Source organism: Lissotriton helveticus, chromosome 11 (genome assembly GCF_964261635.1).
Source record: "Lissotriton helveticus chromosome 11, aLisHel1.1, whole genome shotgun sequence".
NCBI lineage: Eukaryota > Metazoa > Chordata > Amphibia > Caudata > Salamandridae > Lissotriton > Lissotriton helveticus.
The window spans coordinates 1192578794-1192591815 of record NC_136072.1 but is presented as its reverse complement, the minus strand read 5'-3'; the positions used below and the strand labels follow the sequence as shown (position 1 = coordinate 1192591815).

Here is a 13022-nt window from a genome sequence, read left to right as displayed (position 1 = left end):
GACCTCACTCTCGCCGAAAACCAGCGCATCCACAAAGACAGGAGGAAGAACTTTCTCCCACATAGTGGCCAAGACCTGGAACGAGCCCCCGGTTGACATCAGATGCATCCCCTACCCTGAACATCTTCAGGAAGACACTCAAGACCTGGCTATTCGACTGATCGGAGCTGCTAAAACCCTCCCCCCCTCACCCCCCCCGCCTTGAGACCCTCATGGGTGAGTAGCGCGCTTTCCCTTATTGATTGATTGATTGATTGACTCTCTTGGTAAGTGTAGGAGTAGGTGTTTGTCGGCATGTAGGTGCTCAGGAGTGGCTCTTCGTGCACCACCGTGGATTAACCCTTTATTCTGACATTCTCTTGGTAAGTGTAAGAGTAGAGGTGTGTACGTAGTTGCTCAGGAGTGATCCTTCGTGCTCCACCATTCATTGTCTACTGTTTTTCTTGCTGAGTTTTAGTCTTGTTGTCTTGACTGCCTTTGCAAGGTCAGGCACTGGTCTATGTTGTATCATTGTTGGTGAGCGCATGAATGTCCTCTTCGGCGTAGAGGGCATTTCCGTAGTCGAGTCTGCTGCTGACTAGGGCCTGCGTGACTGTTTTCCTTATGTCTGTCGGGATCCATCTGTAGATCTTGCAGAGCATACGGAGGGTGTTGAAGCAGGTGGAGGAGACAGCGTTGACTTGTTTGGTCATGGTGAGTTTCGATTCGAGGATGACTCCCAGGTTGCATGCGTGGTTGGTATGTGCGGGGGGTGTCTCCAGCGATGCGGGCCACCAGGAGTCATCCCATGCTGAGGGGTTGGGCCCAAGGATGAAGATCTCCGTCTTGTCTATGTTCAACTTAAGGTGGCTATCCCCCATCCAGTCGGTGACGGCCTTCATTCCATGGTGGAGGTTGGATTTGGCGGTGAGGGGGTCCTTGGTGAGGGAGCGGATCACTTGCGTGTCGTCGGCGTAGGAGATTATGTTGAGGTCGTGATGTCGGGCGATGCGTGCGAGAGGCCCCGTGTAGACGTTGAACAGCGTTGGGCTGAGGGAGGATCGCTGCGGACGCCGCAGATGTTCTCGGAGGCTTCGGATCGGAACGGGGGGAGGCGGACTCTCTGGGTTCTGCCGGAGAGGAAGGAGGAGGTCCAGTCCAGGACCTTGTCTCGGATCCCTGAGTCGTGGAGTCGTGTGCGTAGTGTGCGGTGGCAGACGGTGTCGACTCTCAACTTCTTCTACTGGTGGGGTTGGCCAATCAATGTATACCAGGAAGGGGGTTCCTGGAGGTCAACCTCTTCTTCTTGGGGTGTTGTCCTCAATCTATACTGGGAATTGGTTCTTGTTGGTCACTGTCTTTATCAGGTGGTGTTGGCATCAATGTATGCCGGGAAGGGGGTGCTTGGTGGTCAACCTCTTCACGTGGTGGTAATAGCATCAATGCATGGTGGGAAGGTCCACCACACAGGTGTTGGTCTGGTCCTGTCCAGCTTCCAGCTCTTTTCTGGGTTACATTATTTTCATGTTATAATGTGATGCGCTAGCAGCTGGAGTCTGGAAGCAGAAGCTCATTTATGTCAATTTGTACCATCGTCCCTCTGAGTGGATGCGGGTCTGGAAGGTGGCGCTGATGTGGTTTGCTGGAGCGCAGTCATTCTTGGCTCCTGACTCTCCTGCGCGATGGCCAAGAGGCATTGCCTGCTGTCTTTCCTTGTCATCACAGGATAAATTGGACAGTTTTCAGCCTCTTGTCCTCGTCCAGCCCTGGCACTCTGATAAAGAGTGGGCACAAAGGGTGTCCCCTACGGCATGGTGCCTTCTCGCTCTGGCTTGGTGCCTTCCTGCTACCAGTGGGAGTTGTGATGGAGATGTCTCATTAGCAGTCGCACGAGGAGCCAGTTGGGTCTGAGGGCAGCATTGTTCACCACCAGCTACCGGAGGGCTAGGAAACCAGTTGGCTTTGGTACTGCACACCCATCCATCCTTTCCAGGTGCTTTCTTTGGTCGCTTTCGGTGTCGATGCTGTGATCCACGCTGCTGCAGACGCGAGTTGTTCTCCTGGCAGATCTTTGTGGATCTTGTAATCTGCACTCCATCTTCAGTTTATTCTGAAAATGAATGTTTTAATATGTTTGGGCAAAACCACTTTCTTGCTGCTTGTTTACTAAACTTTTTTTTTTAGTTGAGATAGATGTTATAATCTATCCTTGCCACCTCCTTAGAAAGTTGTTTCTACCACATGCTGATGTCATCATTTTGTTTTCTTCATCGTTGGTGTTGCCTCTTCCTCTCTTTTGGTGGGCCTGGTTCTTTTGATTCTCAGTAGACGGATGCCCCTGCAAGAGGTTTTTAGAGTTTACCAAATTGATGGTCATTTTACCATGGGCGGGTACCGTCCCCCAGTGAAAGCTGTGAGTGGCCTACTTTAGTGCTATGTTAAGGCAGTCTGCCTTCATTAGCTGCTCTGTGTATTTCGACAGGACCAGTTCCATAACTCTCTACTCTTTTGGAGACTACATTTGCTCCTCCATTGTGGCTTCTGCTTTCCTTGACCTGGAGGCCGTCGCTTCGATGGACGCCTTCTACCGGTCACTCAGTCCCACCCCTGGCTTTGTCGACAGCCGATGCTTTCTGTGGGGCTTCCATTCATTTCTTGCTCTCTTACCGTAAGGTTTGGCTCTGTGGGTGCAGCCATTTGCGAGGTATGGGCATCGCCCTGCCTCAGACCCCAGACAGACTCTCTAGTGCTGAAAAAGTCAAGCCTCCCTCGTGGCGCTTTACCTGTTTTTCACATTGAACCGACACGGAGGTCTTCCAGCGGCGTCACCTGGAGTTCATGTGATCTGACTGAAGACGATACTCACTTCCAACAACAAGAGAGTCAGGGTATAAATACTCACTCTTTTACCCCTCCTATCAGTATTCAATAACAACAAAAGAGTGAAACCAGTGTGGCACCTCAAAGTTAATGAAAATCCAAAGAAGTGTAAGAACGTGGGACCTGGTGAGAAAAACACAAAAGGTAATAGTAAAAAGAACCCTCACTCACCACCTAGTGGTGACATGCTTCATCATTGGGTTCCCACTGGAAGGACCGAGTGTCCTCCCAGTGTGCTTCTACGCCTGTTTACAGCGGAGCTGGTTCTTTTGTGTGTTGATGCGCTGAAAACCCAATTGTGCTAAGTGTGTGCAAAACGAATAAAAAAATGCGTGGTTGTGACTGTCAACTACTTTATTAATAGTCCAACCCACATTGGTTAAAAACAGGTGATGTTTGGACTTAAAAAAGGGTTTCTTTATTTGGAAACCTTGAGTCCTATATAAATTTGGTCAACATGTTTCAGCTGTCAGAGCTAATCGCTCAGCATTCGTCAGGACCAGTAGTGTGATCCTCTGGTGGTGTGCACACTCTAAGGTGCACCCAGCCGTGAGGATATGTATGTGAAAAAACAAAATGTGTTACTCACGGATCTGTCTGTGTGGGAGCCCTCAGTAATTTACTGGGGCCTCAAGCAAATTGCGTTTGGTTTCCGTGTAACATGGGCGGACACGGCAGGGGTTTTCTTCACGTCGTGCAATTTTATAGCCGACGGCTCCCCTCAGGCAACCTAGCCTTTCACATTCGTGGCCCGAAAGAAGACATGAAGACGATACTCACCTGGAATTGTACAGAAAGTGATAACTCAGGAGACGGTGTGTGAGTCGGGATCTACCTCTTTCACACCAATCAGAAGTGACCCAGGGAGATCACTCATTCAGCAGGTATTTCAGGGTGGCTGTCACCCCACCTTGAGCTGTAGCAGCGCCATCGAGTGTGGATGGCCCGGCGGCTCCCTGAGACTCACACACCCACAAGCAGCCAGCCCTGAACGGTGTCCCTCTTGTTCCTCACCTTCTGGCCGCTGCGACCTTCTCTCAGACCAGCTCTATGGTCCAGATAATGACCATCTAGCTGGCTACCGCTGGCTTCCTTGTGATTTGTGCCTGTGTTGAGGATTATGGATCATGTAGATATGCTGCAGACCCTTGAGAACATGTTGTCTTGGTTGTGTCAGTGCTTACTTTCATCTGATGTCAAGCGTGGCAAGGAGGATTCATGAGCCTTTGGGTGGTGACGCAACTGAGAAGGTTACCTTAAGATTCACTGTGTGCAGCCACCTGGTTCCTTCTGGCGCCACCACAGCAATGGCTTCTGTGGGACCAGGGATGTGCACAGCCCTGTAGGTGCACGGGGGGCTGGCCGGCCTGGTGTCTGGGACCTTCATCAACATGGTAGCTGCCAGGTCCTGGCATTCCCCAGCCTTGGTTGAGAGTGTGAGATGTGTGATGGAGCAATACACAGTTCTCCAGATTGCCCTCATGTTGGACAGGCCTCGTAGTCGGGCCGTCCCCCCCTCCGCACAACAGGGCCGGGACCCCGGCTCTCCCTGAATCCCCAGCAAGAGCCACCCCGGCAACCCCCCGAGGTAATCCACAACCCGTCCACAATGGGACTCCAGCTCCTGAACCCTCCCGTACAGGCTGGCCCTGGTCCCCGTCAGCACCATGGCCCCGACCCGGCAGCCATCTTTGGACACTACAACACGAGGCCATGCGGCCTCGACTCGACCCCAACCCTGGGCCTGGCCAGGCCCCGACAGCGAGGCACCAACCTCCCCACAGGAGGTAAGGAGACACTTGGCAGGTCAATGAAAGAAGAAGGCGTCAACGGCTCTCCCCCGCCAGGTATCGATCACCCCCGGCCTCCCTGGGCGCTGGCTCCAACCCCCTGCTGGGTGTCGGGACTCCCTCATTCCGTACCTCCCGACCTCCAGGCGCGAGGGTCCGGACATCAAAGGGAACCAGACCTATAACTGGGGCGGCCCCAGACCAGGAAGGCAGTTGTATCCTGGAGTCGAGAGACCCCGAGAAGAACTCATCCTTGGTGGACTGCTGGCGCTGCCGCAACCTTGCTCTGTGAAACCTTCGTCTTGGCCTGCTGGCGCTGCCGCGGCCCTCTGCAACGTGAACCATCACCTTGGCCTGCTGGCGCTGCCGCGGCCCTCTGCAACGGGAACCACCACCTTGGCCTGCTGGCGCTGCCGCGGCCCTCTGCAACGTGAACCATCACCTTGGCCTGCTGGCGCTGCCGCGGCCCTCTGCACGTGAACCATCATCTTGGCCTGCTGGCGCTGCCGCGGCCCTCTGCAACGTGAACTATCATCTTGGCCTGCTGGCGCTGCCGCGGCCCTCTGCCATTTGAACCATCACCTCGGCCTGCTGGCCCTGCCGCGGCCCGACCTTGCAGACTCCTAAGCTCGAGGATTGTGAGCTTCCCTCCTGCCACCTCCTGTACCGGTCCGGTACCAAGACTGTCCCGCTACCCCCTTCCCTACAGAGACTAGAATTGAGAGGACCCCCGAGTCCTGAATCTCCTGTACCGCTGATAACCTTACCGCAAGAACCCTATATAAAGAGTGTTGATCTCATCCTTGTGTGGTGTCTATCTGTGGGGAGGGAAGTGACTTGTCTGTACGATCGCCGGAGACGGCCCTCATCGGAGGCCTCTCCCCCAGTCTTCGGCCGACCCTCCGGGTCCCCATCTAACACCTCTCCACCTGTTGCGTTGCCCCTTCAAAGAGACAGTGCATCTTTCTATCAACGTCCTGGTATTGCTCTTGTGCTTTTGACTCTGCACCCTGCATCGTGCACCCACACCATGCACCCTGCATCATGCACCATGCACCCTGCACCCCGCACCTTGCATCATACACCCTGCATCATGCACCCGCACCATGCACCATGCACCATGCACCATGCACCCTGCATCATGCACCCTTCACCCCACACCATGGACCCTGCATCATGCACCCTGCATCATGCACCCGCACCATGGACCCTGCATCATGCACCCTGCATCATGCACCCGCACCATGCACCCTGCATCATGCACCCTTCACCCCACACCATGCACCCTGCATCATGCACCCTTCACCCCACACCATGCACCCTGCACCATGCACCCTGCATCATGCACCCTTCACCCCACACCATGGACCCTGCATCATGCACCCTGCATCATGCACCCGCACCATGGACCCTGCATCATGCACCCTGCATCCTGCATCATGCACCCGCACCATGCACCCGCACCATGCACCCTGCATCATGCACCCTTCACCCCACACCATGGACCCTGCATCATGCACCCTGCATCATGCACCCGCACCATGCACCCTGCACCATGCACCATGCACCCTGCATCATGCACCCTTCACCCCACACCATGGACCCTGCATCATGCACCCTGCATCATGCACCCGCACCATGGACCGTGCATCATGCACCCTGCATCATGCACCCGCACCATGCACCCTGCATCATGCACCCTTCACCCCGCACCATGCACCCTGCATCATGCACCCCGCATCATGCACCCCGCACCAGGTGGAGGAGTGTGGCTCAATGGTTAGATCGGCAGACCTTGATGCAGAGTTCTGGCCAGGGACCAGGGTTCGATTCCCGCCTCGGCGGGGTCTCGGGCTCAATTTCCTCGGACCTGTTAATTCTCGCCTCGGTGCCTATTCTAATCATGAGCCCCATGCTGCAACTCTGGGCAATAGCTTGCTTAGCCTCCACATCGGCCCCAACAGTGCTAAGGATGCCTGGCCTCAACCTGGGGGTGCCCAGGAGTGGACACCTCACAGGGAAAGCCAGGAGGGGTTCCACAGCGTATGAGTATCAGCGCCAGGAAGCCGAATAGGCGACACCGCAAGGTGACCGTCTGGTGACAGTGCGCTCTATAAGTACCATGACATTTACATTTACCATGCACCCTGCATCATGCACCCGCACCATGCACTCTGCACCCTGTATCATGCACCCGCACCATGCACCCTGCATCATGCAACCCGCACCATTCACCCTGCATCATGCAACCTGCATCATGCACCCCGCACCATGCACCCTCCATCATGCACCCACAACATGCACCCTGCACCATGCACCCTCCATCATGCACCCTCACCATGCACCCAGCACCATGCACCCTGCACCCGCACCATGCACTCTGCATCATGCACCCCGCACCCTGCACCCCGCACCATGCACCCGCATCATGCACCCTGCATCATGCACCCGCACCCTGCATCATGCACCCTGCATCATGCACCCTGCATCATGCACCCTGCATCATGCACCCTGCATCATGCACCCTGCATCATGCACCCTGCATCATGCACCCTGCATCATGCACCCTGCATCATGCACCCGCACCATGCACCCTGCATCATGCACCCGCACCATGCACCCTGCATCATGCACCCCGCACCATGCACCCTGCACCCCGCACCATGCAACCCGCACCATGCACCCTGCATCATGCACCCTGCATCATGCACCCGCACCATGCACCCTGCATCATGCACTCTGCACCATGCACTCTGCACCATGCACTCTGCACCATGCACTCTGCACCATGCACCCTGCATCATGCACCCAGCATCATGCACCCTGCACCCCGCACCATGTAACCCGCACCATGCACCCCGCACCATGCACCCTGCATCATGCACCCTGCATCATGCACCCCGCACCCTGCATCGTGCACCCGCACCATGCACCCTGCATCATGCACCCTACACCCGCACCCGCACCCTGCATCATGCACCCGCACCATTCACCCTGCATCATGCACCTGCACCCTGCACCCTGCACCCTGCACCCCGCACCATGCACCCCGCACCATGCACCCCGCACCATGCACCCCGCACCATGCACCCCGCACCATGCACCCTGCATCATGCACCCCGCACCCTGCATCATGCACCCCGCACCATGAACCCTGCATCATGCACCCCGCATCATGCATCATGCACCCCCACCATTCACCCTGCATCATGCACCCCGCACCATGCACCCTGCATCATGCACCCTGCACCCGCACCCTGCATCATGCACCCCGCATCATGCATCATGCACCCGCACCATTCACCCTGCATCATGCACCCTGCATCATGCACCCCGCACCATGCACCCTGCATCATGCACCCTGCACCCGCACCCTGCATCATGCACCCTGCATCATGCACCCGCACCATTCACCCTGCACCCCGCACCATGCACCCCGCACCCTGCACCATGCGCCCTGCACCCCGCACCATGCACCCCGCACCATGCACCCTGCATCATGCACCCTGCATCATGCACCCGCACCATTCACCCTGCATCATGCACCCGCACCCTGCATCATGCACCCTGCATCATGCACCCTGCATCATGCACCCCGCACCATGCACTCCGCACCATGCACTCCGCACCATGCACCCTGCATCATGCACCCGCACCCTGCACCATGCACCCGCACCCTGCACCATGCACCCTGCACCATGCACCCTGCATCATGCACCCCGCACCATGCACCCTGCATCATGCACCCTGCATCATGCACCCGCACCATTCACCCTGCATCATGCACCTGCACCATGCACCCCGCACCATGCACCCTCCATCATGCACCCACAACATGCACCCTGCACCATGCACCCTCCATCATGCACCCTCACCATGCACCCAGCACCATGCACCCTGCACCCGCACCATGCACTCTGCATCATGCAACCTGCATCATGCACCCCGCACCATGCACCCTCCATCATGCACCCACAACATGCACCCTGCACCATGCACCCTCCATCATGCACCCTCACCATGCACCCAGCACCATGCACCCTGCACCCGCACCATGCACTCTGCATCATGCACCTGCACCCTGCACCCCGCACCATGCACCCTGGACCATGCACCCCGCACCAAGAACCCTGCATCATGCACCCGCACCATTCACCCTGCATCATGCACCTGCACCCTGCACCCCGCACCATGCACCCTGGACCATGCACCCCGCACCAAGAACCCTGCATCATGCACCCCGCACCCTGCATCATACACCTCGCACCATTCACCCTGCATCATGCACCCCGCACCATGCATCATGCACCCCGCACCATGCACCCTTCATCATGCACCCCGCACCATGCATCATGCACCCCGCACCATGCACCCTTCATCATGCACCCCCACCCTGCATCATACACCTCGCACCATTCACCCTGCATCATGCACCCCCACCCTGCACCTGCACCATGCATCATGCACCCGCACCCTGCACCTGCACCATGCACCGTGCATCATGCACCCGCACCATGCACCCTGCACCATGCACCCTGCATCATGCACCCGCACCATGCACCCTGCACCATGCACCCTGCATCATGCACCCGCACCATGCACCCTGCACCATGCACCCTGCATCATGCACCCGCACCATGCACCCTGCACCATGCACCCTGCATCATGCACCCGCACCCTGCACCATGCACCCGCACCATGGACCGTGCATCATGCACCCTTCATCATTGCATGCCATTACAACACTTGCCATTACTGAGCAGCAGTGGCACAACTGCAGGCACCTTGTAATCAGTGGCGACTGGTATTTAATGGCGTGGGCGGGGGCAAGTCATGATTCTGTCGAGGGGAGGATGAAGGAAAAAATAAAATAGACACTTACCTGTCTGCGGCCGTCTCGTCCTCTCGGATCTCTTCGCCTACTTCCAGAGAAGGAAGCAGGAATCAACTGGCTCCCAGCCTCCTGATAGCCAATCACAACGCTGTAATGCAGCTTTGTGATTGATTTGAGCACCGTGGTTCGGCGCTCAGCCAGAGAATGGGAGACTGGGCTTGTGCTCCATGCACGCTGTAATGCAGCCTCCATGGAGAACATGTAAAGTGCCCATGACGGTTTGACTGGCCCGAGGCGCATGACAAAAGCGTCCTGCGCACTTAGAGTGGGCAATCCACTCCTCCCCTGCCCTGCGAGCGAGCAGCCCCGCCCCTACCCAGCGGAGCAAGGACGGAAAAAGAAAATGAAAATAACAACGAGTTGTTATCATTTTCTGTTTTCCTTTTCCAACCTGCTCAGTGGGACGGCGCTCCTCAGCCTTTGTGGAGGGGCCGCCACTGCTTGAAATGATGCTAGCCCAATGACTAGTGACGCCCACGTGGAGTCGGCCGCCAGGCTGGTCACAGCTCCAACGCCTTACAGAATATTGTCTCAATCTCAGAGAAGCTGATCTGTTGCCAACACGTTTGTTGAGGTGAAATCCATTTTCTATGGACATTTTTTTGGCAGAAGAAGTGCGTTTACACCCCACTCTGTTTCCACGACAGGGAAAATCCACTGCAAAATGGCAACAAGCCTAAACCGTCTCCACCCAGAAATCTCATAGACAAGGCGTTGCGGAAAAAGATGCTAAAATAGATTTTCCTAAAAATGGGGCCAGATTTACAAAAAAGCAGGTCACAGATTATTGGTTACAAATTGTGAACCGACTTTTTGCGACCTGTCTGTGATTTTGTGATGCAACCTATGTACTGATAAGTCATGTAGCAAAGTCTTGATTCGCAGGGGGTCGGAGAACACCTCTCTAGTGGGTATTCATTCACCAGGTCACTATTTTCGACCCTGTTTAGTAGATACCGAAATGTCACCGTGTATCAGCCAACTCTGTGATTTTGCAAATTTCCAGGTTTCAGGCCACAAAATCATTTTGTGCATCTACCCAAAGTACGCAGACATTTATTTACATAACTTGTTTTTAATGTGCAATTACATCTTCTTGGGATCACAGAATTAACTCTCCACAATAATACTGACTTAAAAAACGCAACTCCTAAAAAGGTTTTAGATTATGTAATTCATTTTCTTTATTCAGAAGTTTAAAATTGTTGGAATTGTTGTTTTGAGATGTTACATTTTTAACGACTTTATCAAAACCAAATATTCCACCTAGGACTTAAAAATATGTATTTATCAATGATAACATGTTATAAACCACAGCCATGACTTCTGAAAGCTAATGGTTATATATGAACTTTACTTGGGATATTTTAAAAATGATAGGACTTAAAAAATATATGAAAAAGTGAAAATTGTTTTGACTGGCTCCGTGAAAAGCATACACTTTATTCGCGAGTTCCAGGAAATGTGAAATTGTTTAAAGGTTGGAAAAGAGAGTGACTATTAATTACACGTTTCTAGATCACCTTTACCTGTGTTTTTTTTTCTCAGGAATTTGTCCGGCTTGCTCAGAGACTCATAGACAACCCTTCTTTGAGGACTCGGATTGTGGCGAACGCGAAGGAGTATGTGGAGAAACGTCACTCGTGGGAGCTGGAACGAGGAGTTTATCAGAGCCTCGTGGCCGGACTCCAGTGACCACCAGTGCCCATCGAGGGGGGGGCCTGCTCAGAGCCTCGTGGCCGGACTCCAGTGACCAGTGCCCAATGGGGGGGGGGGCAGCTCAGAGCCTCGTGGCCGGCCTCCAGTGACCTGTGCCCATCGAGGGGGCCCTGCTCAGAGCCTGCCAGCTGCTGGGCTCCATGTTGGCGTCATGTTGAAGATGGAACCCAGGCTGCCCCTGGCGGGCGTCTTTGTGCAGTTAACACGGTGCCATAATAGGACATGTGACATACTTGCAGCTCTGCATACTTGCAGTACGTGCCACCAGAGATGCAGAACCATAACCCATATTACAATTTCAGAACTGAGGGTAAACTATGGAAATCGGTGGCATTTCACACGTGTTCTTTAATTTTACGTGTATTTTTTTGTACCCTTCTTATTTATATAACATTTTCACAGAAGGTTTTTTTTTTAAAGTGTGGAGGTTTCATTCTTTATTTAATCATATTTGGATATCAATGCAATAATTACAAAAAAAACTTCTCAGGGCTTGGAACTTTAACCTCTGTTTTGCCACACCATTTAAACTTTTTTTTCCTGAAAGTACTTTAGTGTTGATTTATTTGATCTTTTTGGGATTTTCTTCAATTTGGACTTGAAAGCAGCCAGCTCGTAAAACCTTAAATCTTTTTCCTGGTCACTCTTATGTCTTTGCCAAAACTCTCTTTGTCATGCCAGTCTGTGTGGAATCACTGACGCCCACTTGGGTTTTTAAAGGTTTTTTTTGTTTATGCGTATTCATTTGGGATTACTCCGATTGCTTTGCTATCTTTGGCTGTCTCAGCAGAGGGTTGTGTTTCTTTAGATGCCTGCTTTTCTTTGGGGAGGGATGATTTTGGGTGTAGAAGCCACATTGTTGCATCTTTTCAAAAGTAATCAGTCTTTCGCCTGAAGCTGGTTACTAGTTTGCCAGTTCTGGGCGGCAGTCTGTGGTTTTCCTTCCTCAATTTTGCTGTTTACAGGATTTCACTCTTTGTTTTAATGATGTAACGTTTCGACGGGCTACGGCTTTTGCATTTTCTTATGGGCGGGAACCTCACTATTGTGTTTGGCTGTCAATCACTGAACAAGTAATTGCTCATCATCAGGTGTGCTCAAGCTTTTCATGGATCACCCTGCTGGTCTGCTGAAAAATCATCCCCCTGGTCTGCTGAAAAATCATCTCCCTGGTCTGGTGAAAAATCACCCCCCAGACCCTGCTGGTCTGGTGAAAAATCATGCTGCTGATTTAGTGAATTATGACACATTTGAGGTGATGTAGTAAAATTAGTAGCCAACGGACTAAAATATATTTTTGTGGAGGGATGAAGGTGTAGAGAAAAATGCACATTTAAATTAAGTTTTTCTAATAGTGATTTTAACATCCCTGTGCAGTTGTTTCGTCAGTGCTGTGTTGTGCACACTCAGTGGCCAAGATAATTCTGTATTCACCTTGTCCTTTAAATCAATGTTTTTAAGGCTGTTGCCTGTGGGGGGATGGGGGGGGCTCTTAGGACTCACACCAGATCTTCGGATAGTTTTTCTCCTTTTTTTATTCACCTGAGGCTGTTGATGGTTGTTGCTTGGTCTAGAGTGTCCATGTTTGGGGGTTCGAGTGTCTCTTTTGGTCAGGTCAGGGGTGGCCTGGATCGCTGTCTGCTTTGAGTCAAGGAGCGCCTGGAGGGAGGGGTGACTTGAGTTAAACCCCAATAACAAAGAGACCCTTACAAAAGGTGGAGGGGGCGTGCCGGACTCTGCAGTGTGGTCAGCACCCTCGG

General features: G+C 53.4%; 1 protein-coding gene across 1 annotated transcript in view; it reads left to right on the top strand.

Moving 5' to 3' along the window:
- The window catches only part of GLT1D1 (glycosyltransferase 1 domain containing 1), a 323118-nt gene extending 311864 nt beyond the window's left edge, over positions 1-11254 (top strand). The window contains exon 12 of the mRNA XM_078666355.1: positions 11092-11254. Within this exon, the coding sequence (XP_078522481.1) occupies positions 11092-11238 (147 nt within the window). The 3' untranslated portion in view covers positions 11239-11254. The remainder of the gene's footprint in view (positions 1-11091) is intronic.
- Positions 11255-13022: the final 1768 nt, after the last annotated feature.